This window comes from Quercus lobata, chromosome 4 (genome assembly GCF_001633185.2).
Source record: "Quercus lobata isolate SW786 chromosome 4, ValleyOak3.0 Primary Assembly, whole genome shotgun sequence".
Classification (NCBI taxonomy): Eukaryota; Viridiplantae; Streptophyta; class Magnoliopsida; order Fagales; family Fagaceae; genus Quercus; species Quercus lobata.
The window spans coordinates 67116696-67139488 of record NC_044907.1 but is presented as its reverse complement, the minus strand read 5'-3'; the positions used below and the strand labels follow the sequence as shown (position 1 = coordinate 67139488).

The following is a 22793-nucleotide window of genomic DNA, read 5'->3' as shown; positions in this document are numbered from 1 at the left end:
ACTAAATTTTGGGTAGCGTTTCACACAAGGGGATCCTTTGATTGAAACTAATCCTTAATTTTAGTTCAATTAAGGATATAATTAGGCTAGAATCAATCCTATACATGTATGGACAGATATGGTATACTAACAAGTAACAACAAACAAATTCAAGAAACCTACGCATTCACAATAATTTCTCCTTAAGTGGTACCACACCAGACAAGAGAGTATGCACAAAATGTGACATGTTTAATTTGAGTGTAGTAAAAATTTTCTTGTTTTAGCCAATATTTGTAGGTACAAAGTACAAACTTCAAAGTTTACTAATCACATTTCAATATTTTAATTTTTATCAGGTCATGGTCCTCATGGATGCTTATTAATTATTATATGGGTGTTTGGCTATGTTGGGTTTGTTTATCATCAGCAAAGGGTACTTATTTTAATGGGTGTTTATATTCTTGGGTTATCCTTGGAAAGGAAAAATTCTTAGATACTTCCGGAGCACGAAGAAATAGTGTTTTTTCCTCTCACATTCATAGTAGACCCCAAGATGAATTTAATAAGTAAACTCCACCATGAATATAAGAGAAGGAAACATCATTCTTCATACTCTAGGAATACCTAAGAATTACTCCTTGGAAAGAATTTTAGTGCGCCTAAAAGCAATCTTAGGCTCAAACTCTTAGTAGAATAATTTTCGATATTCGAGGAATGATCAGATATGTTTCCCCAATTTTATGATTATCTTTATTCATAAGTTCATAACCTTCATCTCCTTTCATTTGTTGTGCACCCCCAAATGAAACAAAAACCATTTAAAAGTTAAAACCAGCTTCTTAATACTCAACATCATATAGGATACCCAGCTAGCCATGTACACAGCTCAACCGTCTGTACCACATGAGCTCAACAGGCTTTATCTGAAATTGAAAACTAAATATCACAACACTTAGAAAACCATTCATGTCATTGCTATCCACTTATCACAACCGATCTTGAGTCTTCACCTCCCTTGTACTGTTTGTTCTGGTAGTTTACCAATGACACGAGCAAAAAGATCCTTAGGTACTAAATAAAAATTGCTCATTTGCCCACTGATGAGTCCACCAAATATATATATATATATATATTTATATATATATATATATATATCATTAATGGATGACCTTGCGTCATTAGTAGGCCATCAAAGAAAAAGACGAAACCGTTCAAACACATTCAACACATTAAAAGACAACCATTACTCATCGGCCTTAAACTCTCATGATAACTGTTACATATGGGTAATAATCACCTCCAATTATGTATAACAACTACTCAAATCACCTAAAAAGGGACAATTTGTCTTACTAATTGAGATATGTTAAAAATGACTACAAAACACTATCTTTATACAAAATATATGGGCTAATTCTGACTTAAACATCAGGGGCTCCCCTATCGAGCACTACCCAGTGATCTCTTCTATCAACTATTTCTCTATCTTGCAATTCCTACAAGATCATCAAAAGCTCTAGATTGGATGAGTGACCCAACTCACAATTTTTGGCATCATCACCCACCATAATAATCAATAGTTGCAATTAGAAAACTGTTCCCAACAACTCAGGCTCTGTCCGCAACCAGATACAGAGACTATAAGGTTGTAGTTGCTTAAACAACCTATGTATCAGGATTAAAATTACTTCCTTCAAATTTGAGCTTTGGTAATTCAGCATCATAGGATCTTGGTCACCCAATGATGAGTTCCAAATTTCCAATTAGTCTTCCATCTCGTCACTCTCCTAAAAATTTCTTTTACTTGTTACCCTTGACTAATTTTAATTTCTTTCTTTGCCTCTAGTTTCATGTTTCCATTGCCATGATCAAATTCCATTAAGATCCCATTTATATTTATGCTTATAAGCTAATTTCTTTTAAGCTAATTAATGTATTTTTTTTTTATAGCTTTAAGCTAATTAATGTATTTTAAATTGCAAATTGGAATTTTATTTTATTCAAGTTATATTTAAGCCAATAAATTTAAACTATCCTAAACAGACACAAAATCAAGAAAATACATGGATTAATTTAGTTAGAATAGCCGAAACTAATACTTCATTGTCAAAAGACTCGGAAACAAAGTAACACAGACCATTAGACAAACCTAGACTGGCCCAACGAGGGGGAAGAAACGAACAAAAAACGACTTCCCAAGAGGTTCCCGCTATCTCACCATCATATATAAAAGAGCAACTTCAAATGGTGGCTATTGCTTAACAAGTAATCAAACAACTTCGGACGGTTTGAAAAGTGATCTCTTGATTAATTATTGGCTAGTGGCTCGGGCCCACAGCCTCCAAGTTTGACAATGGAAAACAGTACTGGCAGTAGAAGGGAGTCAAAAATAAAAAAAAAGACCCAAAAGTGTAAAAGGGAGTCAGTAGAAGATCAAGATCTTGTCTCTCATCACCAACCAGACCCCACTTTATGTCCAGCACGTGACATGTCTTCTCATACATCAAGGATTCAAGAGCATTCCATCAAATTTAATCCCACCGTGCCCATGAATTTAAGTTGATCAAATGATACTTTGGAGTTTTTTTTTTTTTTTTTTAATTTATTTTTTTAATTTTTTTTTTTAATAACAGAGGTGTTTTGGTTTTAAAAATTTTTTTTTTTTCCTACTTTTAAAAATTTAAAATCCTCACCGTATGGCACCAATCATTTTAACCACTTACCCTCTCTAAATGTGATTCCAAAAATATCTTGAAAACTGGTAGTTTCTGGCTTGAGAACCAGTACAAAAGTAAGCATTTTATTATATAATATATTATATGGGGGGGGGAGAGGGGGGGGGGGTAGTAGATAACCCGATTAATAAATTATATACACGAAGTCTCATCTCTTTTTTTTTTATGTTTCTTTTTTTTTTTTTTTTTTTTATTTTTGTTTTTTTTTTTTTTTTTTTTTTGTTTTTTTTATTTTATTTTTTTTTTTTTTTTTTCGTTTGTTTAATTTTGCTTTTATTATTTATATTTTTTTGTTTTAAACACTTCATGGGAGCTAGTCTATATATGGAATTTGAAGTTCTAAATTTTCACACTCAAATATTAAAGAAGAGAAAAAAAAAAAAAAAAAAAAAAAAAAAAAAAAAAAAAAACTCCCAAAACGCAAACACAAATTCCCATCTGATCTTTTTCAAGTTTCAATTTTCTTTAGTTGATATGGATTAAAATTGAGATTAAAATTGGTTTAAATAGTTTCAAAGCCTCAAAGTTGAGTTTTTATTCTATTTGTTTCATTGTTTTGTTTGATTTTGTTTCTTTTGTTCTGTTTTGAATTGAGTTCATTGTTGTTTTATATATGATTTTGTGAGAATTGGAATTTTGAACTCAAATATTACCTTTCCCCAACTTTGTAGAGGAGAATTCAGAGAATAAGGAACGAATTAAATAGCCTTAGCTAGCAACCAAGGTCATTGCCGTGGAGGAGATCATTTGGACGGCCAGGAACTGTGCCTCCTGATGTTATTGCTCAAAGAAAGACTTCAATGGCGTGCCAGGTACCTTATAAAAAATATATATATATATATATACACATATAATTTTGGCATTTGGATTATGAACATACATGTATAATTGTATATACATAGCAAAGGGCTTAATTTTTCTTGTGTTGTTATCTGTTCTTAAGGCATTGATCTGCAAGCTCTTATGGTTTTTGCTCTAATTTTGGCATTTGGGCTTTGATTTTGTGCAGCATTTTTAGCCGATGTTTGCGGGCTGTTTCTTTCCCTTCCCAAAATTGTCGTGAGCAGGTATGATGACTTATTTCTCACCTTAGAAGCATGGAGGACCACTGTTTTTGCATTATTGGAATACAATTCTTATCACCAATTGAATAAAAAGACTACTTTGTTAATTCTACCAATGTACAAGTCATGCACTTATTTTATTCGGTAAATTACAACTTACTTGTGGTTTGGCCAAAATTTAAGTTGTTTACTTCTGATTTGAAATTTGATATTTTATCCACCCAAGGTTTGCTTCTTAAAAACAAGACTAAATATGTAATTTTGATCCACTTTTATGTCTTACTCTTCCAAAAATACCAAAAACATAAAAATACAAGATCAAATAAGATAAAAAAAGAATCCAGCAGAACACTTGCATCATGAAATTTCAAACTACAAGTAAGCAACTTAAATTTCGGTTAAACCTCAAGTGGGTAAAGTGTTAAATTTCAAATAACAGATGAACAACTTAAATTTTGGTCAGACCACAGGTGAGTAAGTTGTAATTTGTCTTATTTTATTTTTAGGCCAAAACTTGCTTAGGTTTATGAATAATAGTGAATTCATTTAAAATTTAACAATAAAATGAAATAAGGTGTTGATTCAGGCCTTTTTCTTTCTCTTGGCCCGTCTAGAAACCTAGTTTGTAAGGCAAATGTTTTAGGCCTCCGATACAATTTTCCGTTTGGGGCTCACAAAATAAACTATGTGGACTTGGATAGATTTGTATAGAAGCCCCAAATCTTCATGTTGAGGTTACTGTTTTTTTCATCAATTTCGTAAAATGGTTATTAGATGTTTTTTTAAAGAGAAGTGTTACATCTACAACATTTTACAATATTTCATAATAAATCATAGGTGGTAAGTTGTTATTCATTCTAATTTAAATTCACAACTTAAATTACTTTTTTACCTACCCGTAACAGCCAATAACAATCAATTACTTAAGATTTGTTATGAAAATGTTGTGAATATAACATTTCTCTTTCCTAAATGGATGGGAATGTGAGCAAACCCACTAACACCAAATCCCCAATTCAAATGTATAATTAACTCTCTAGAGACAGACATGTATACAAAACAATTTCTAACAAAAATTATCTAAAAGCTAAAAATAACTTCCATAGTAAAGAACTTCTACATAATTTAGCGCTAACTAAAAATAAACATCTAGAAATCAATAAATGGTGTGCATCCTAGTTAGCTTAATTGATATTGTTTTTTGCCATTATATAAAAGACCTAAATTCAAATTCAATTTACACAAAAAACCTAATTATTTTCTTGGTTTGATGATAAAAGTGAATCATAATTGAAGTCAACGTCATAAGTTCAAACTTATCATATATATCAAAAGTAAATTATGTTGGGTGTACACATGTGAGTAAAAGTCCCACATTGAATAAAGATTAGAAGAATGAGTAGTTAATATAACATAATTGAGCACATACCCATTGGGCTTAGGCCTTTTGGTTAAAGTGTGTCTCTATATGTTATATTAATTACTCAATGAAGCTCCTCAAGGTGTTTGTCCCCCCCGACAAGTGGTATCAAAGCCCATGGTGGTGTGCGGCGAAGGTGGTGAGATGTTCATGATCCTTATCCAACGGGAACAGAAAAAGCCTAAATGGCCCACACACAAAGATCCGGGAGAAAAGAAAAATGAATATTGCTAATGGTGCTAAATAATGGTGTGATGTGAGGTTCTCATGGACATAGACATGCGGGGTTCCCATGGATGTGCATGCAAGGTTGACACGTGGTTCCCATGGATGGTGTACGAGAGACTCATGGATGTCACGTTGATGAAGTGAAAAGCCCATTAGGCAAGGGGGAGTGAGTAAGACTTGTTCATGGCCCACAGAGAGGTCTTGAAGCCCACAGAGAGGTAGAGACTCACACGTGAGGGGGAGATTGTTAGGTGTACACATGTGAGTAAAAGTCCCACATTGAATAAAGATTAGAAGAATGAGTAGTTAATATAACATAATTGAGCACATACCCATTGGACTTAGGTCTTTTGGGTTAAAATGTTTTTCTATATGTTATATTAATTATTCAAGGAAGCTCCCCAAGGTGTTTATCTCCCCAACAAATTAATAAATAAATAGTGGGAAGCTATGAACCAATGAAGAAATAACGACTTGCCTCCTTCATGGATAGCAAAAGCAACTCAAACAAAGTAGGGTTGAAAACAAAATGAGTTGAGTTGAATATCAAAATTTTAGGATTGTGGATGTTAAAAGTGAATCATAATTGAAGTCAACGTCATAAGTTCAAACTTATCATATATATCAAAAGTAAATTAATAAATAAATGGTGGGAAGCTATGAACCAATGAAGAAATAACAACTTGCCTCCTTCATGGATAGCAAAAGCAACTCAAACAAAGTAGGGTTAAAAACAAAACGAGTTGAGTTGAATATCAAAATTTCAGGATTGTGGATGTTAAATATTTTAGCAACACGATGTGTATACCATGTTGTATATGCTAGAGTGGATGCGAAAGAGAAAGCATAAAATAGGAACACTGAGAATATGAGTGTTACGTAGTTTAGTCTAACAGCCTACGTCCACAGAGAAAACCCTAAAGGGCTACATCTTTAATATATGTACAAATGTAGTACAAAGTTTGTGTTACAATAAACCATAACATGAGAGTATATATATAGAGGTGACTAAACTCTAGACTACTAGTACAAGTAGGAGATTTGTCTTTCACACATAGTAGGTGGGCTTGAACCTATTATAGTGAGCTAATATGTTTAGTATATCTCTAACAGTTTATTTAATTATATTTCGAACAAGAGCTAAAGCTTGAGCTAATGATCAAACTAAATATATATATATATATATATATATATATATATATATATATTATGAGACCTCTAGGACAAAGATGTAAATTTATGAAATTTTAGAGAAATTTCTTAATTTAGTTTTTTTTTTTTTTTGGGTTAAAAAAAACCATAAGTTTTATTTAGATACTTTTATATTATTTAGTAGTTGAAATATCTTTAAGTTTTATCCATGATTATTATTATCTTTATTCACATGTTATGAAATAATTTTACTCTATTGAAACTTAAAATCTTTTAAACATTTAAATTTTTACTTTAAATTATAACTTCATTGAACACTCACAATGCGAAAGGAACTTGTGAGATGCACTAGATGTCCAACATATATAACAATCATTCGATTCATAAATAAAAAGCAACACACCAATAATTTTTTTTTTTTTTTTAAGAGAGTTTTAGCTTATAACATTTGCTCTTGATGATAGCTTTTTATCAACAGACCAAAACACCAATTAGTTTTTAGTGTAGGCAGGGATTGAACCCTAAATCTCTTATTATACTATCAAAGACTTTACCAATTGAGTTAACTAAAACCCACACCAATAAAAATCATTTGAAGAAACTATCAATCCAATATATGTATATATATATATATATATATATATATATATATAGGGGCCTGAGAGCGCTAAGCCCACTTAGAATGGTGGAGTTAGGTTTAGAAGGCCCAAACAATTAATTTGTTAGACTTATGGGTTTTCAAGGTCAATTTTAATGCAATCTTATGTTCTAGTTGCTTAGCCTATAGTGAAAAAGTTGAACAAATCACAAAAGAGAAACTAAATTGGGGATTAACACTTCCTCATATTTGGCCGAGGAGCAAATGTTCATATAAAGCTAAAGTCTTAAATACAAGGTTGGGCTACCAGTTTCTCTGTTTTGTTTCTCTTTTATTGTTCCCCTAGTTGGAGGAGTTTCCTTTCCTTATATGGTCAATTAAATTGCATCCTAGCCCTCCACTTGTACAGCCATTGGCCTCCCTTTGAATGCTTGTCCTTTCAAGACTGTGGTAGAGGTGGTAAAATGTGTTGCAAGCTGTGAGGCTACTATTCATAAGCCATTCCTTCATTAATGCGGCCAGCTGAATTGATACAGTGCATTTAATGTGGAGGTGATAGCTACTTTATCTGGATATTTCCCTTCTTCTTTGCTTACACACACATCTCTGCCATTTTCCTTGGTATCTTGTCTTCTAGTGCAAGTGGCTTACTCAATAATTTCAAAGGAACGCTTGCTCTTTGGGCTCCTTGAAAGGTCAGCCTCTTCATTTTTCCTCCTAGGACTCTTATCCAGGTGTTGGGTTAGGACTAATGTGGAAGTGGGCCCTTTTCCCTCCTCGGACTGGGCCCATGGGCTTTATTCCGTACTTGGGTCTTACTCCTCCCACAATATATATATATATAAATATATATATATATATATATATATATATATATTTTCTTTTTATATCAGTAAATAAAAATATATATATATATATGAGTGCTAAAAAAAATTATAAAAACTAAGCATAACAAACATATACAAAAAAACCTAAAAATTCTTAACAATATTTTATTACTCATATCAAGTGTTTTATTTGTTGGGTATACACATGTGAATAAAGTTCCACATTTGTTAGGTTATAAATTTATTGTATATTGGCAAACTGAGTACAAAAACATGTCTAGCATAAAATATTTGTCTTAGAAGTGTTTTAGACTTTGCTTAAGTTAAAACAAGCCAAGATTCAAAAACATACAAGCTGCAGAAAGAAGAATTCAAAATCTGAAGGACTCGATCAATCGAGAGAGGCCTTCGATCGATCGAACTGTGATTCTACAGGTTTTTAAATCAGGCCCAACAGCCCGCGAAACATTTAGGGTTTGAGTCCAACACTACTAGGTATAAAAGGAAAACCGTAATATACGTTTTTCAAGTCTTGAGAGTTACTCTTGTGAGATTTGTGGGGTTCTGTAACCTTTTAACTCTACAAGCACGTACCAGAGATCAAATCTATATTGCTAGTACCAGTGGAGTAAAGTTGCTGCCAAGCCTTCAGCTATCAAGCGTACTGAAGATCAAAGCATGAACAAGTGGTTTATGTTAGAATAAGATCCAAATGAAGGAAGTCTGTGGAGTCAGAGCTCAATTTGATAAATGTGTTAAATTTACTACAAATTGATATTCTAAACTATAAATCTTAACTTGATATAGTGGATTGTTCTCTTGGGATGGTTTCCTTGGTTTTTTACCTTGAAATGAGTTGTTTCATTGGTTTTCCTAGGTTATCATATCTTGTGCTATCTACTTTCCGTTGGGCATGACATGAATTATTATTGTTTAACCTAGATTTGCATAATTGACCTAAGTAACAACTTGGTTATTAAATTAGGTTAAACAAACTATGTTTACAGGGATCTAAAATCTAACAACATTCATTAATGATGAGAAAATTTAGTGATTAATATAACGTAATTGAACACATACCCATTGAACTTAAATTTTTTGGGTTAAAGTGTGTTTCTATATATTATATTAATTATTCAAGTAAGCTATCCAAAGTGTTTATCTCTACAATAAGTGGTATCAGAGTCCATGGTGGTGTGGAACAAAGATAGCAAGGTATTGAGGTTCCTTTTGCAGTTGAAACGATATCAGAACATTATTTGTATAATCTATTGGTAATTTTTATTGTTTTTTTTATGAGATACTACAATCTTGTTTAAACTTTTTTAAGTTCCTTAAAAGAATTTTTGATTTTTTTGATTTGTGTTTTTTTTTTAAAGAGAGGTCAATTCATATATTTTTAGAAAGAAATTGGAAATACCACTATTAATCGAAATTAATCAGTCAAAATACTAGTAAAAAACAAATGCATAGTCACATTAAAATTCCTATAAAGCCTGTCAAAAAAAAAATCTGTCGGTTGCCCTCTCACACCATCATTTTATTTTTTCAGCTCAAGATCCAACTTACAACTCTGAACGTCAACCCTGTTTGAAGTTTGAGCGTCCAATATATATACTATTTGCTATATGCAATTTGCAGCTTGTTTGGAAAAAATCACGTTCGTACGTAAAGTCGAAACAGAGTGGAGTCCATGCTTTTGTTGGTTTAGTTTGATTACTAAAATAAACCGTCTATGCTATGAGGTTTGCAGTTTTTTGCTTGTTCTGTAGTACAACAAAACAGAGTACTTTCCAAATGCCAGATTGGGTCAGTGGACATACAAAGTTCATAAAAGTGAGGAGGAAGAACTATGAAGTGTAAGTGTAGCATATAACATAAGCTTCCAGTCCAAACCCTCTAACTTGTTACGGTGTTACCCACTCTTTTTTTTTTTTTTTTTATTGGGTAGAAGTTACCTACTTCTTCTTTTATTTATTTATATTTTTAGAAAAATGCAAGTTTACTTTATTAACTTAAATCATTTTGGAATATAATTTTCAAATAAGACGGGAGCTCTTCTACCTAAACATCCAAACCTGAAGATGAAAAATAACTCTTCTATCAAGGCATGAGCTAGACAGTTGTCTGCCCTCTTAACATATTTAAAACTAAACTATTGTAAAGATCTTGGCAAGATTTTTGTCTCTTCTATAAAATGTCCCTGCTTGAGCCAAGTTCTTGTCTGTAGGGAATTTAACCAAAAATTCCTAACCTGTGAGAAACAAAACAAATAGAGAAAACACACGTCAAAGAAAATAATCACAAGCACAAGACAATATTTACGTGGTTCGGCAATTTGCCTACGTCCACGGAGTTGCAGGGATTTCACTATTATCAGGGAAAATACAATAGTGCACAAGAACACTCTCAAGAAACCCAAATCCCAATTCCACCCTAGCACTCTCTCACAGAAAAAATAAGAATAGAAGTTGGCTGCCTCTCGTTTCTCTATTTTCTCTCATGTGGCTACACACTAGGTTAATTAGGATTTCTCTCCATATATTTTCACGGCTGCACTTGAATACAATATATATATGTATATGTTAAGGTCGGCTGAAGCATTCCTTTTACAACTAGGATTCTATTTACGTTGACTTGGGCTTGGTCAAATAAGGTGGGCTTGTGGCAATTCAAGCCACACACGGGCCCTACTTCAACAAATCTCCACCTTGGCTTGAATTGATCAAGCTACACTAGCAAACTCCTCCATCAGCACCACCTTAGCCCTTAAGGGCTCACAAGCTGCAAACATCAGCCACAATCCTCCATAACACAATCCCTCATCCCTGCAACTCATCCTCCTGTCCTCAAGCTAGAAGACCAATTGAAGCTGCGCACAGCTTCAACTTCTTAATAGTGACACCCTTAGTCAACATGTCTGCCGGGTTCTTAGATCCACAAATCTTCTCAAGCATTACCAGCTTATCTTCAACAAGGTAACGGATAAAGTGGTATTTTGTCTGTATGTGCTTTGACTTTGAATGAAAAGCTGAATTCTTGGCAAGAAAGATTGCACTCTGACTGTCACTGTGTAGAATGCCCATCTCCTGCTTCTTACCCAATTCATCTAAGAAACCATGTAGCCAAATCATCTCCTTTCCAGCTTCAGTTGCTGCAACATACTCAGCTTCTGTACTAGACAAAGTAACAATCTTCTGTAAATTTGAAGCCCATGATATAGCTGTACCACCCAGAGTAAAAACAAACCCAGTAGTACTCTTTCTACTATCAATATCACCAGCAAAATCAGCATCTACATAACCCTGCAGTTTCAAACTTGCACCTGTGAAGCAAAGACATGTATCTGATGAAACCTTCAGATATCTCAGAATCCACTTGACTGCCTCCCAATGCTGCTTTCCAGGCCTACTCATGAATCTGCTCACAACTCCCACTGCATGTGCAATGTCTGGCCTTGTACACACCATAGCATACATCAAGCTGCCAATAGCTGAGGCATAGGGCACCTTGCTCATGTGGTCCCTTTCTTCTTCTGTCTTCGGTGATTATTCTTTGCTTAGTTTGAAATGACTACTCAAGGGTGTGCTCACTGGTTTAGCTTCATTCATGTTGAACCTGCTGAGAACTTTCTTCACATACTCTGACTGTGAAAGCTTCAATGTACCATTAGCCTTGTCTCTAATGATTCTCATACCAAGGATTTGCTTTGCAGCTCCCAAATCCTTCATTGCAAACTGTTTGGACAATTGCTTCTTCAGATTATTAATCTCCTCAATGCTAGACCCTGCAATAAGCATATCATCCACATACAACAGTAATATGATGTAAGAATTGTCAAAAAACTTAACATAGCAACAGTGATCAGCTTCACATCTCTTGAACCCAATTCTGTGCATAAAACTGTCAAATTTCTTGTACCACTGTCTAGGAGCTTGTTTTAGGCCATACAAGCTCTTTCTCAGTTTGCAGACTAGATTCTCTTGTCCTTGAGCAATGAACCCTTCTGGCTGAATCATGTAAAGGTCTTCCTCCAAGTCACCATGAAGGAATGCTGTCTTCACATCTAACTGCTCAAGATGTAAGTTTTCTGCAGTCACCATTCCCAGTACTAGTCTGATTGTTGACATCTTCACAACTGGAGAAAATATCTCTGTGTAGTCAATGCCTTCCTTCTGCTGGAACCCTTTAACAACTAATCTGGCCTTGTAACATTTGCTACCATCATGCTCAATTTTTATTCTGTATACCCACTTGTTGTGCAAAGCCTTCTTTCCTACTGGCAATTCAGTCAGTTCCCATGTCTGATTCCCCAACAAGGAATCCATCTCATCCTTCATGGCTAACTCCCACTTGCTTGAATTTTCATCTTGCAAGGCTTCATCATAGCACTCTGGCTCACCACCATCAGTCAACAGGAGATAATTTAAAGTGGGTGAATAACGCTGTGGAGGTCTAATGTTCCTGGAAGATCTGCGGACTTCAGCTACAGGTGTACTCAGATCTACCTGTGAATTTACATTCTCCTTATCTTCTTCACCCCTTTTCTGGACAGTACCTTCAGTCAATTCATCTAAGTTGACAAACTCAGATTTCTTTTGATCTATCTCTGTAACATCTGACACTACAGTTGACCTGTCCTTGTACATAACCTGTTCATTAAATATCACATTTCTACTTCTGATGATTTTCCTGTTTTGTTCATCCCAAAACCTATAGCCAAATTTCTCATCACCATAGCCAATGAAAAAACATGTTTTAGACTTTGCATCAAGTTTACTACGAGCATCAGAATCAATATGAACATAGGAAACACAACCAAAAACTTTTAAGTGTGAAAACTTTACCTCTTTACCGCTCCAAACCTCCTCAGGAAGTCTGAACTCCATGGGAACTGAAGGTCCTCGGTTTATCAGGTAAGCTACAGTGCTAACAGCATCAGCCCAAAAAGTTTTTGGTAGTCCAGCATGCAACCTCATACTCCTAGCACGCTTATTGAGAGTTCTATTCATGCGCTCAGCTACACCATTCTGCTGTGGTGTCCCAGGAATGGTCTTCTCCATCCTAATTCCCTGTGCAGCACAATACTCACTGAACCCTCCATCTATGTACTCTCCTCCATTATCTGACCTCAAACATTTTACTTTTAAACCTGTTTCTGTCTCAACCATGGCCTTCCACTTCTTAAAGGTTTCAAATATATCAGATTTATTTTTCAGAAAATAAACCCATACCTTTCTGCTTGAGTCATCAATAAAAGTGATGTAGTACCTTGAACCTCCAAGGGATGCAACCGGAGAAGGCCCCCACAAATCAGTGTGTACTAACTCCAATTTTTCAGCCTTCGGTGTCCTGCCAGTTTTCAAGAAACTCACCTTTTTCTGCTTTCCTAAGATGCAACTTTCACACATGTCAAAATCAATGGACTTCAATTCTGGTAATTTTCCTTTTGACAGCAGCATCTTCATCCCTTTCTCACTCATGTGACCAAGTCTTCGGTGCCATAGGCTTGTATCAGTACTTGCATCAGCAACTGCAATTGTGTCTCTTGGACTTGAGGTCATGTACAGAGTACCAGTCTTCTTTCCACGAGCCAATACCCTAGCTCCCTTTGTAACCTTCCAAGTACCACCAACAAATAGTATTGCATGTCCTTCATCATCAAGTTGTCCAACAGAAATCAGATTCCTCCTCAGGTCAGGAATATGTCGAATCTTCTCCAGTAACCAAACAGACCCATTGGGCAACAATATTCGAACATCTCCCATACCCACAACATCCAAGGCTGAACCATCAGCCAAATACACCTTACCAAAATCACCTGCAACATAATTCTGTATGATTTCTCGGTGTGGAGTGGTATGAAACGAAGCTCCTGAATCCAAAACCCAATCATCAAGTGGACTGTCTACTGCAAGAAGTAATGCATCCTGTACCTCTTCTGTTACAGCATTAGCAGAATCATCTTCATTCTTCTTCTTAGGACTTTTGCATTGATTCCTAAAGTGACCTGTTTTCCCACAATTCCAGCATTGTACTTGTTGGCCTGATCTAGATTTACTTCTGTTCCGATTAGAATTTCTGGATTTTGATCTGCCCCGATTTGAATTTCTGTTATTACCTCTGCCTCTTGTCTCAAGGTTTAGGGCAGAACCAGATCCTGAGGATTCACCTGCATCTCTTCTGCGAATCTCCTCAGCCAGAATTAAATCTCGTATATCATTGTACTTGAGTTTTTCCTTTCCTGTAGAATTGCTTACTGCCATCCTCATTGCCTCCCAACTGTTTGGCAAAGAAGCCAAGACGATCAGAGCACGAATCTCATCATCAAAATCAATTTCTACAGACGACAATTGATTTGTGATAGTATTAAATTCATTCAGATGTTGTGCTACTGATGCATTCTCTGCCATCTTCAAATTGAACAGTTTCTTCATCAAGTGCACCTTATTGTTTGCTGACGGCTTTTCATACATACCAGACAAAGCCTTCATCAGATCTGCTGTGGTCTTCTCCTTTACAACATTGTGTGCAACAGACCTAGACAGAGTTAACCTGATAACTCCTAGTACCTGTCTGTCAAGAAGAGCCCATTCCTCAGCCTTCATAGCCTCAGGTTTTGTCCCCAAAAGAGGCAGATGCAATTTCCTCCCATAGAGATAATCTTCAATCTGCATCCTCCAATATGCGAAGTCTGTGCCATCAAACTTTTCTATTCCAAACGCCTTTCCTGCTTCCTCTGCCATTGCTCCCACTCAAACCTAACCCTAGGTTCTGATACCAGTTGTAGGGAATTTAATCAAAAATTCCTAACCTGTGAGAAACAAAACAAATAGAGAAAACACACGTCAAAGAAAATAATCACAAGCACAAGACAATATTTACGTGGTTCGGCAATTTGCCTACGTCCACGGAGTTGCAGGGATTTCACTATTATCAGGGAAAATACAATAGTGCACAAGAACACTCTCAAGAAACCCAAATCCCAATTCCACCCTAGCACTCTCTCACAGAAAAAATAAGAATAGAAGTTGGCTGCCTCTCTTTTCTCTATTTTCTCTCATGTGGCTACACACTAGGTTAATTAGGATTTCTCTCCATATATTTTCACGGCTGCACTTGAATACAATATATATATGTATATGTTAAGGTCGGCTGAAGCATTCCTTTTACAACTAGGATTCTATTTACGTTGACTTGGGCTTGGTCAAATAAGGTGGGCTTGTGGCAATTCAAGCCACACACGGGCCCTACTTCAACATTGTCTACATCAGCATTGTAGAAACGCCCCCGTTTCTTGGCATCAATGACTAATTCCTTCCAAATAGTGCAACTTTTAGTTAAAGTTGCTTCATTTCCCAATATCCAAAGGCAATGCCTGCAAAGCAAAACCATGCCAATTAATTGCAAAAACTATCAAAGCCCCAAAATATGTTTGAGCTGCCCATAGTCAAGTCTATAATGTGTTACCTTGCACGGGTTAGTGCCACATTTGCTCTTTGATGATTTTCAAGAAAACCAACAACTCCATTCATATTACATCTGACAGTTGAGATAATTATCACATCCTCCTCACCACCTTGGAAACCATCAACAGAGCGAACACTAATTGAGAAGTCATCATTAGAATCAGCACTGTAGTGTTTCACCTTCTCTCCAATTGCATAGACTTGTGCCTTGTATGGTGAGATGATACCAACCTTAACTTTCCTCTTTGTGCGAACAAATTCTTTAGCAGTGGCGGGAGAAACAAATAAAAAAGAGAGTTGTTGAACTCATTAAATTATCTATCACCAAGCTAACTATAATTAAAAATTCATAGCATAACATTTCAGCAAAATTGAGACTACAATTAGTTGTAAATTTAGACATACCTTTGAAAAGGCTTGCAACAATCTCAGATGCTACAGCAACCTCAACCATATTTTTGAGACTATGGCTGTAATCAAATTCCTCTTTTCCATGTGCAATATTAATGAAAGAGTAGGAGCCAAACATATTTCCCTGAAGGAATCGCCTCTCATACCTTCTTTCTTTGACATTGGGGCCATCCAAAATCTGATTTTCATAGAACACCCTATTTGGAAATAAGCTTATGGATGGATGCATCCTATGCTGGACATTAAGAAGGTTTTTATTTTTTCCTAGCAATACTAGCCTTTGGAACAAACTTCTTCCAAATCCAGCTTCCTCAGAAACCTAATAACAGCAAATTTTAAAGATACAAAAACTCTATTAATAATTTGTAAAGACAGACGAACATCCAGAGAGTCATGATAATAAAACTCGAACCTTGCTTTTAACCATCGCAGGAAGTTGCCGCTCATCCCCAATGAGAATAGCGAGGCGGAGGCCAGGAAGTTGTAAAGGAATGGTGGATTCACATTCCTTAAGCTGAGCAGCTTCATCTATAACCAGTACTTCCCATTGAGTCTTTACTTCATGTAATTTAGCAGAGCTTGATACAGTGCAGAAATATAGACATGAATTTTCTAGGCAAAATTTTTTAATCTCCCACTCATATCTAAAATCTGGAACAGGGAATTTTTTTGGAATTGTTCTAAGTATCCGAAGGCAATCTCCTCTCACAAAACCATATTTCATCAAGTGACCAAATCTTTGATCATTTTCTTCAGAGACTTGCTCTAATTCTTTGTCAGCAACAGTAACATTACTCAACAATTTTTCTAGAGATGTGAGCAAATCAAGGGATAACTTCATCTTCTTTACCACTTCTAATGAAATAAAAGAAGTTGGCAAGTGTGTACACAAATTTACATTACAATACTTCAAACGCTGTAAAATGCAATTGAATCTTCTTTGAACAAATTCCTCAAACGATAAATGACTATCACATTTGTCAACCACCTGTCCTTCATTTTTCTTGTATTTGTTTTCATTTGAGGCTTTAACAATAACATTCCTCACATTTTTCTTGCTCTTCTTGTCGTCAATTTTCTCCTCCTCATTGTCTATCATGCTTCTGTCATTCAAGTACAAATTGTATTGCCGTCGAGGGTCCTCCAGCAAACATATCATTGATATTAAACTACCTTTCCAACCAGATGATGAAACAAGGCATTCATGTAGTATGCTAACTCGATCATCAAGGAATATATCAAGGAGGTTATGGCGATCCAGAATCTTCATTCGCTTTCCATTTCCAAATAAAACCACATCTCCAAGCCCATAAGTATCATATTCAAGTGACTCAGTCACATTCTTTAGAAGTCTCTGTGTCACTTCCAAAACAGCAGTATTAGTTGGGGCACATGTAAGTGTTTTGCATTTCATTCTAAGCAGAGAGAATAAGAGCACACCAACTGTCTTGGTTTTCCCAGTTCCCGGAGGGCCCCATATTAATTTGACAGTATTCTGATGATTGCTTTCCCTAGTTACCAAGCAGCTAAGAACTGCATCTTTTTGGGAGTCATTTAAATCAGAAGAGCAGATTTTGGAACTAATAGCTGCGAAGGCAGCATTGCAATTTTCTTCAATAAGGAAGGTAGTACAATTTGTAGCATCCTATATAACGTAAATAAAGGAAGGTCAAAAAAAAATTATTGCCAATAAAAATAGCAAGGCCAAAATAACTGTTGTCCCAAAACTTTAGTTCAAGACCAATTTTAGACCCTTAAGTTTGAAGTGATCCCTTTTGGTCCCAAAAAAATTTGAAGTGGTCAATTTTTGTCCTTAACAAGCTTAAAGTGACCACTTTTAGTCCCTATCGAGTGATTTCGTGTAAGTTTTTAATTTGGAAACATCATCTAAATTCTAAAGGACTAAATGTGATCACTTTAAACTTTAGGAATTAAAATTGCTCATGTGCTAAAGTTTAGGGACCAACAACAGCGAATTTAAGCCTAATATTAATATGCCATATGAAATAGGCAATTAACAAAATGCTTACCATAGAACTAGATTGCAGCACATTCTGAATGATGTTTAAGTTCCCACCTTCCAACTTAGAGTTCAAGGCCCTCCATATACGAATATTTGTGGTCATGTTTACCAAGGGAACTGCATAAAGATTCTGTCTCTTCTTGTTCTTGTCATGTTCAAACAAGATAGGCTTTGAGGACAATATTGTCAGAGAACTTTCGTATCTCACACTCAGAACAAAAGCAACAACATAGGACCTGTTTTGTCTTTCTAAATCATCAATGCATTTTGGTCTTACATCTGTTATGGCAATGATGTCTCTAACTTCAGGTTCATATCTCACACCATGATTCTCAATTCTTTTCACACTTTCAAGTGTAACATGGTAAAGGAGGTCTTTGGGTGGTTTACATTTAACAGATTGCGTAACAGAAAATATTGCACGCGTAGGTGCTTGGGCTACTGTTGACACGCTTGACAACAAGTCAGCATGAGTTTCTTCAACAAGTGCATCACAGAATGAGGTCAAGTACTCTGTGGCTGAGGAGAATGTCTCTGGGATCTTTCTCACCTATGTGAATAATTTTAATCAGACGAAAGATAAGCACATATAGAAGTCAGATAAACATTACTGTAATACCCCCAAAACCCAAAAAATGACCAAAATATCCTTAAAACCTAAAAATTACCAAAATAATCATGAAACCTACAAAAATGACCAAAATACCCCTAGAACCCAAAAAATAACCAAAATAACCCTAAAACCTAAAAATTACCAAAATAATCACAAAACCTACAAAATGACCAAATACCCCCGAGAATCCAAAAAATGACCAAAATACCCTTGAAACCTAAAAATTACCAAAATACCCCCAAAACCCATAAAATGACCAAAATACCCCGATACCAAAAAATGACCAAAATATCCCCGAAAACTGAAAATGACCAAAATACCCCCAAAACCCAAAAAATGTCCAAAATACCCCCGAAACCTAAAAAATTACCAAAATAATCTCGAAGCCTAAAAATTAACCAATATAACGCTGAAACCTAAAAATGACCAAAATACTCCCGAAACCTTAAAAATGGCCAAAATAATCCCGAAGCCTAAAAATTGACCAAAGTAACCTAGAAACCAAAAAATGATCGAAATGCCCTCAAAACCAAAAAAATGATCGAAATACCCTCGAAACCTAAAAATTAATTGAAACACCCCCTGAAACCTAAAAAAATGACCAAAGTACCCTTGAATCCTAAATATGACCAAAATAACCCCTAAACCTTAAAATGACCAAAATACCCTTGAAACCTAAACAATGACCAAAATACCACGAAACCTATAAAATGACAAAAATGCCCCTTAAACCTATAAGTCGATAAAAATACACCCTAAACCTAAAAAATTACCCAAATCCCCCCTAAAACTAAAAAATGACCAAAATACCCCCTAAACCTAAAAAATGAATAAGATACCTCGGAAACCTAAAGAATGATTGAAATATCCCCAAACCCTAAAATGTTATTAAACGACCTCCAAAACCTAGAAAATTACAACAAAAAAAAAATGGCCCCAAAATCTAAAAGTTAATGAAACACCCCTAAAACCTAAAAAATTAGTGACATTCCCTCAAAACCTACAAAATGACTAAAATACTCTTAGAACCTTTAATTTAACGAAAATACCCTCAAAACATCCAAAATACCCCAAACCCCTATTTTGGTAATTTTAGAGGCTTCAAGTGTATTTGTTCATCTTATCGGATTACTGGTATGTTGGTCATTTTAGATATTTTGAGGGGTATTTTGGTCGTTTTATAGGTTTAGAGGTATTTTGGTCGTTTTAGGGGTTTCAGGGTATTTTTCGTAATTTTAGAGGTTTTAGGTTGTTTGTGGCCATTTTTAGAGGTTTCGGGTTTATTTGGGTCATTTCAAAGGTTTAGGGTTATTTTAGTCACTTGATAGGTTTGAGGGTATTTTGGTCATTTTTTAGGTTTCATGGGTATTCGGGTAATTTTTTAGGTTAAGGGGGTATTTTGGTCAATTTATAGTTTTAGGGGGGGTATTTTGATCATTTTTAGGTTCTAGATTATTTTGATCAATTTTTAGGTTTCGGGGTTATTTTGGCCATTTTTTAGGTTTTGAGGGTATTTTGTCATTTTTAGGTTTCGGAATTATTTTGGTCATTTTTTAGGTTTCAAAGGAATTTTGGTAATTTTTAGATTTCAAGGGTATTTTGGTCATTTTTAGGTTTCAGGGATATTTTGGTCATTTTTTGGATTTCAGGGGTATTTTGGTAATTTTATGGGTTTCAAGAGGTATTTTGGTAATTTAATGGGTTTTGGGGGGTATTTTGGTAAATTTTTTGGGTTTCGGGGGTATTTGGTCATTTTTTGGGTTTCAGGGGTATTTTGGTTATTTTTTGGGTTTTTGGGGTATTTTGGTCATTTTTTGGGTTTCGAGGGTATTTTGGTCATTTTTTTGGGTTTCGGGGGTATTTTGGTCATTTTTTGGATTTTGGGGGTATTTTGGTAATTTTAAGGTTTCGAAGGTATTTTGGTCATTTTTCAGGGTTTGGGGATTTTGGTAAATTTTAGGTTTTGGGAGTATTTTGGTAATTTTCAGGTTTTGGGGGGTATTTTTGTCATTTTTTGGGTTTCAGGGGTATTTTTGTCATTTTGTAGGTTTTGTGGTTATTTTGGTAATTTTTAGGTTTTGGGGGTATTTTGGTCATTTTCTAGGTTTAAGGGGGTATTTTGGTCTTTTTTTAGGTTTTAAGGGTATTTTAGTCATTTTTAGGTTTAGGTGTTATTTTGGTCATTTTTTAGGTTGAGGGGGTATTTTGATAATTTTAGTGGTTTTGGGGTATTTTAGAGTTGGCTGATTTGTAGAAATGGTAGTTGGATCATAATTGGGTCTAATTGAGTACCCAATTAAAACCCAATAAATATTAATGTTAATTGGGTTAATACCCATTTAACCCAATTAATAATTAGGTGGGTTTGGGTCTCATTTAAGTGGGTGGGCAAATGGATTTGGGTTGATTTTGCCACCCCTTTTACATGATATGGAAATAATTGCAGCACTATATCTCTTTATGAAAAATGGTAACATACCGAATAAATAGTTGAATCAAATCATAATAATTCAACTATTTGGTAAGGCTAACTGCTAGATGTCATACTATTTAGTCATAGCCCCTTCTCCTTTCCTATCATGATTTACTTGACAAGATATAAGGAACTAAATACAAACTTTGAATAAAAATGACCTATTTGGCTCTTAGACTTAGTGTTCTACTTTATACTCCACCAAATATTATATGTCATTAGTCTTCTTCTTTTTTCTTTTTTCTTTTCATTTAAAACTTTAATTACTTTATAAGGAAAAAAATCCTAGTGGAGCATAAGGTGGAACTAGGATTTGTATTCAACAAATTAACCTTTGTTAAGTCATTTAGTATTGCCCTCTCTCATGCAGTTTTAAATCCTAAACTCAGCTACTGAGCAAAAAGGGAATGGCCAGTATAATTAAATATTAATTCAACTAACTCTTCAGAGATTATTAATCAGAAAAGGTTTTAGAGTCACCTGTCTGACCAAAAAATGCAATGATTTAGCAACACACAAGAAAAGTAAGAAAAAATAAAATAGGTCAATGTAATTTTAGGTTAACTTCATTTTTTTATTTAAAAAAAAAAAAAAAAAAACAATTCTGTTTAATATACAAATCTACTTCTGGTCAGAGGTGTTATTCCTTCTGTCATAAACATTTGGCTAATCAATAGATTTTAATGATAAATCTAGGAACAAAACATTTTTTCCAACTTTATTTTCATAACTGCTCAAAATAAAAATGGTGTCAGTGGTGATTCTCAGTAAAAGTGATATACCTCTGGCAGGGAACATTAGTAATTATTGAAAAAAGTTTTTTTTTTTTTTTTTTTAGAAGGAAATCAATATTACCCTTCCACTTGAAAACATTATTCATATCATAATCCACATGCTGAAACTTATTTTAATTAGACAGAGGAGTAATTATTGAAAAAAGTTTTTTTTTTTTTTTAAGAAGGAAATCAATATTACCCTTCCACTTGAAAACATTATTCATATCATAATCCACATGCTGAAACTTATTTTAATTAGACAGAGGAGGGTGAGAGCTTTATGGTGGACAAACCTGGTGTTTGTGAAGATCTTCATTGAGAACATCCTTGAGAGACCAAGAGAATACCAAATCTACTAAGCTTCTACCCGGAATTTCTTCCTTCTTCACCTCAGTCTTCTCCACCATTGACTCCATAATTTTAGTTTCAGTCTTCTCCACCATTGACTCCATAATTTTAGTTTCTTGTTCGCTTCAGTACAGTCAATCATTGTCAAAAATAACAGAGCTAGTAATGATTATCACAAATAGTGTGCATGCACTCACAAGCTGAAATCGTGAAATCGTACACACGATTTCATAGGCTATGTATAACTAGCCATGTGCAACAATAATCAGCTTAAATCATAATGACTCATGTATTACTTATTTCTATCATCCACATGCGTTGACATTTGGCTAAAAAATAAATTGCATAAAAGTAATATTCATATGATAATCCACATGCACAAACCTGTTATTATTAAAGAGCACATTGAGAACACCCTTGATAGACCAAGATAGCAAACCTATTAAGCTTCTGTCCTGACTTTCATCCTTCTTCAACTCGGTTTTCTCAATCATTTTCGCTCCTGTATAGTCAGTCTATGTGCCAAAATCCCAGATGCCCTTTAAATACAGAACAATAAAGGTTCAATAAGCATGAAGGAACCAGCTTGGAAGAAGATAAGGAAATGGTATAAATACCATTTCACGTCCATGATGAAAGTAAGGAAAAGTGAGACCACCCATAAAAATAAAATA

General features: G+C 34.8%; 1 protein-coding gene across 1 annotated transcript; it reads right to left on the bottom strand.

Annotated features, from left to right (window-relative positions):
• Positions 1–851: 851 nt before the first annotated feature.
• On the bottom strand, positions 852–22731 carry LOC115985654 (helicase sen1-like). Its single transcript, XM_031108575.1, has 8 exons — positions 22504–22731; positions 22065–22242; positions 17917–18459; positions 16299–17531; positions 15881–16205; positions 15477–15735; positions 15252–15384; positions 852–905 (listed from the first exon to the last, which is right to left on the bottom strand). The coding sequence occupies exons 1-8, from the start codon at positions 22611–22613 to the stop codon at positions 852–854; spliced, it is 2835 nt and encodes a 944-aa protein (XP_030964435.1). The 5' UTR covers positions 22614–22731.
• Between the last annotated feature and the right edge of the window lie 62 nt (positions 22732–22793).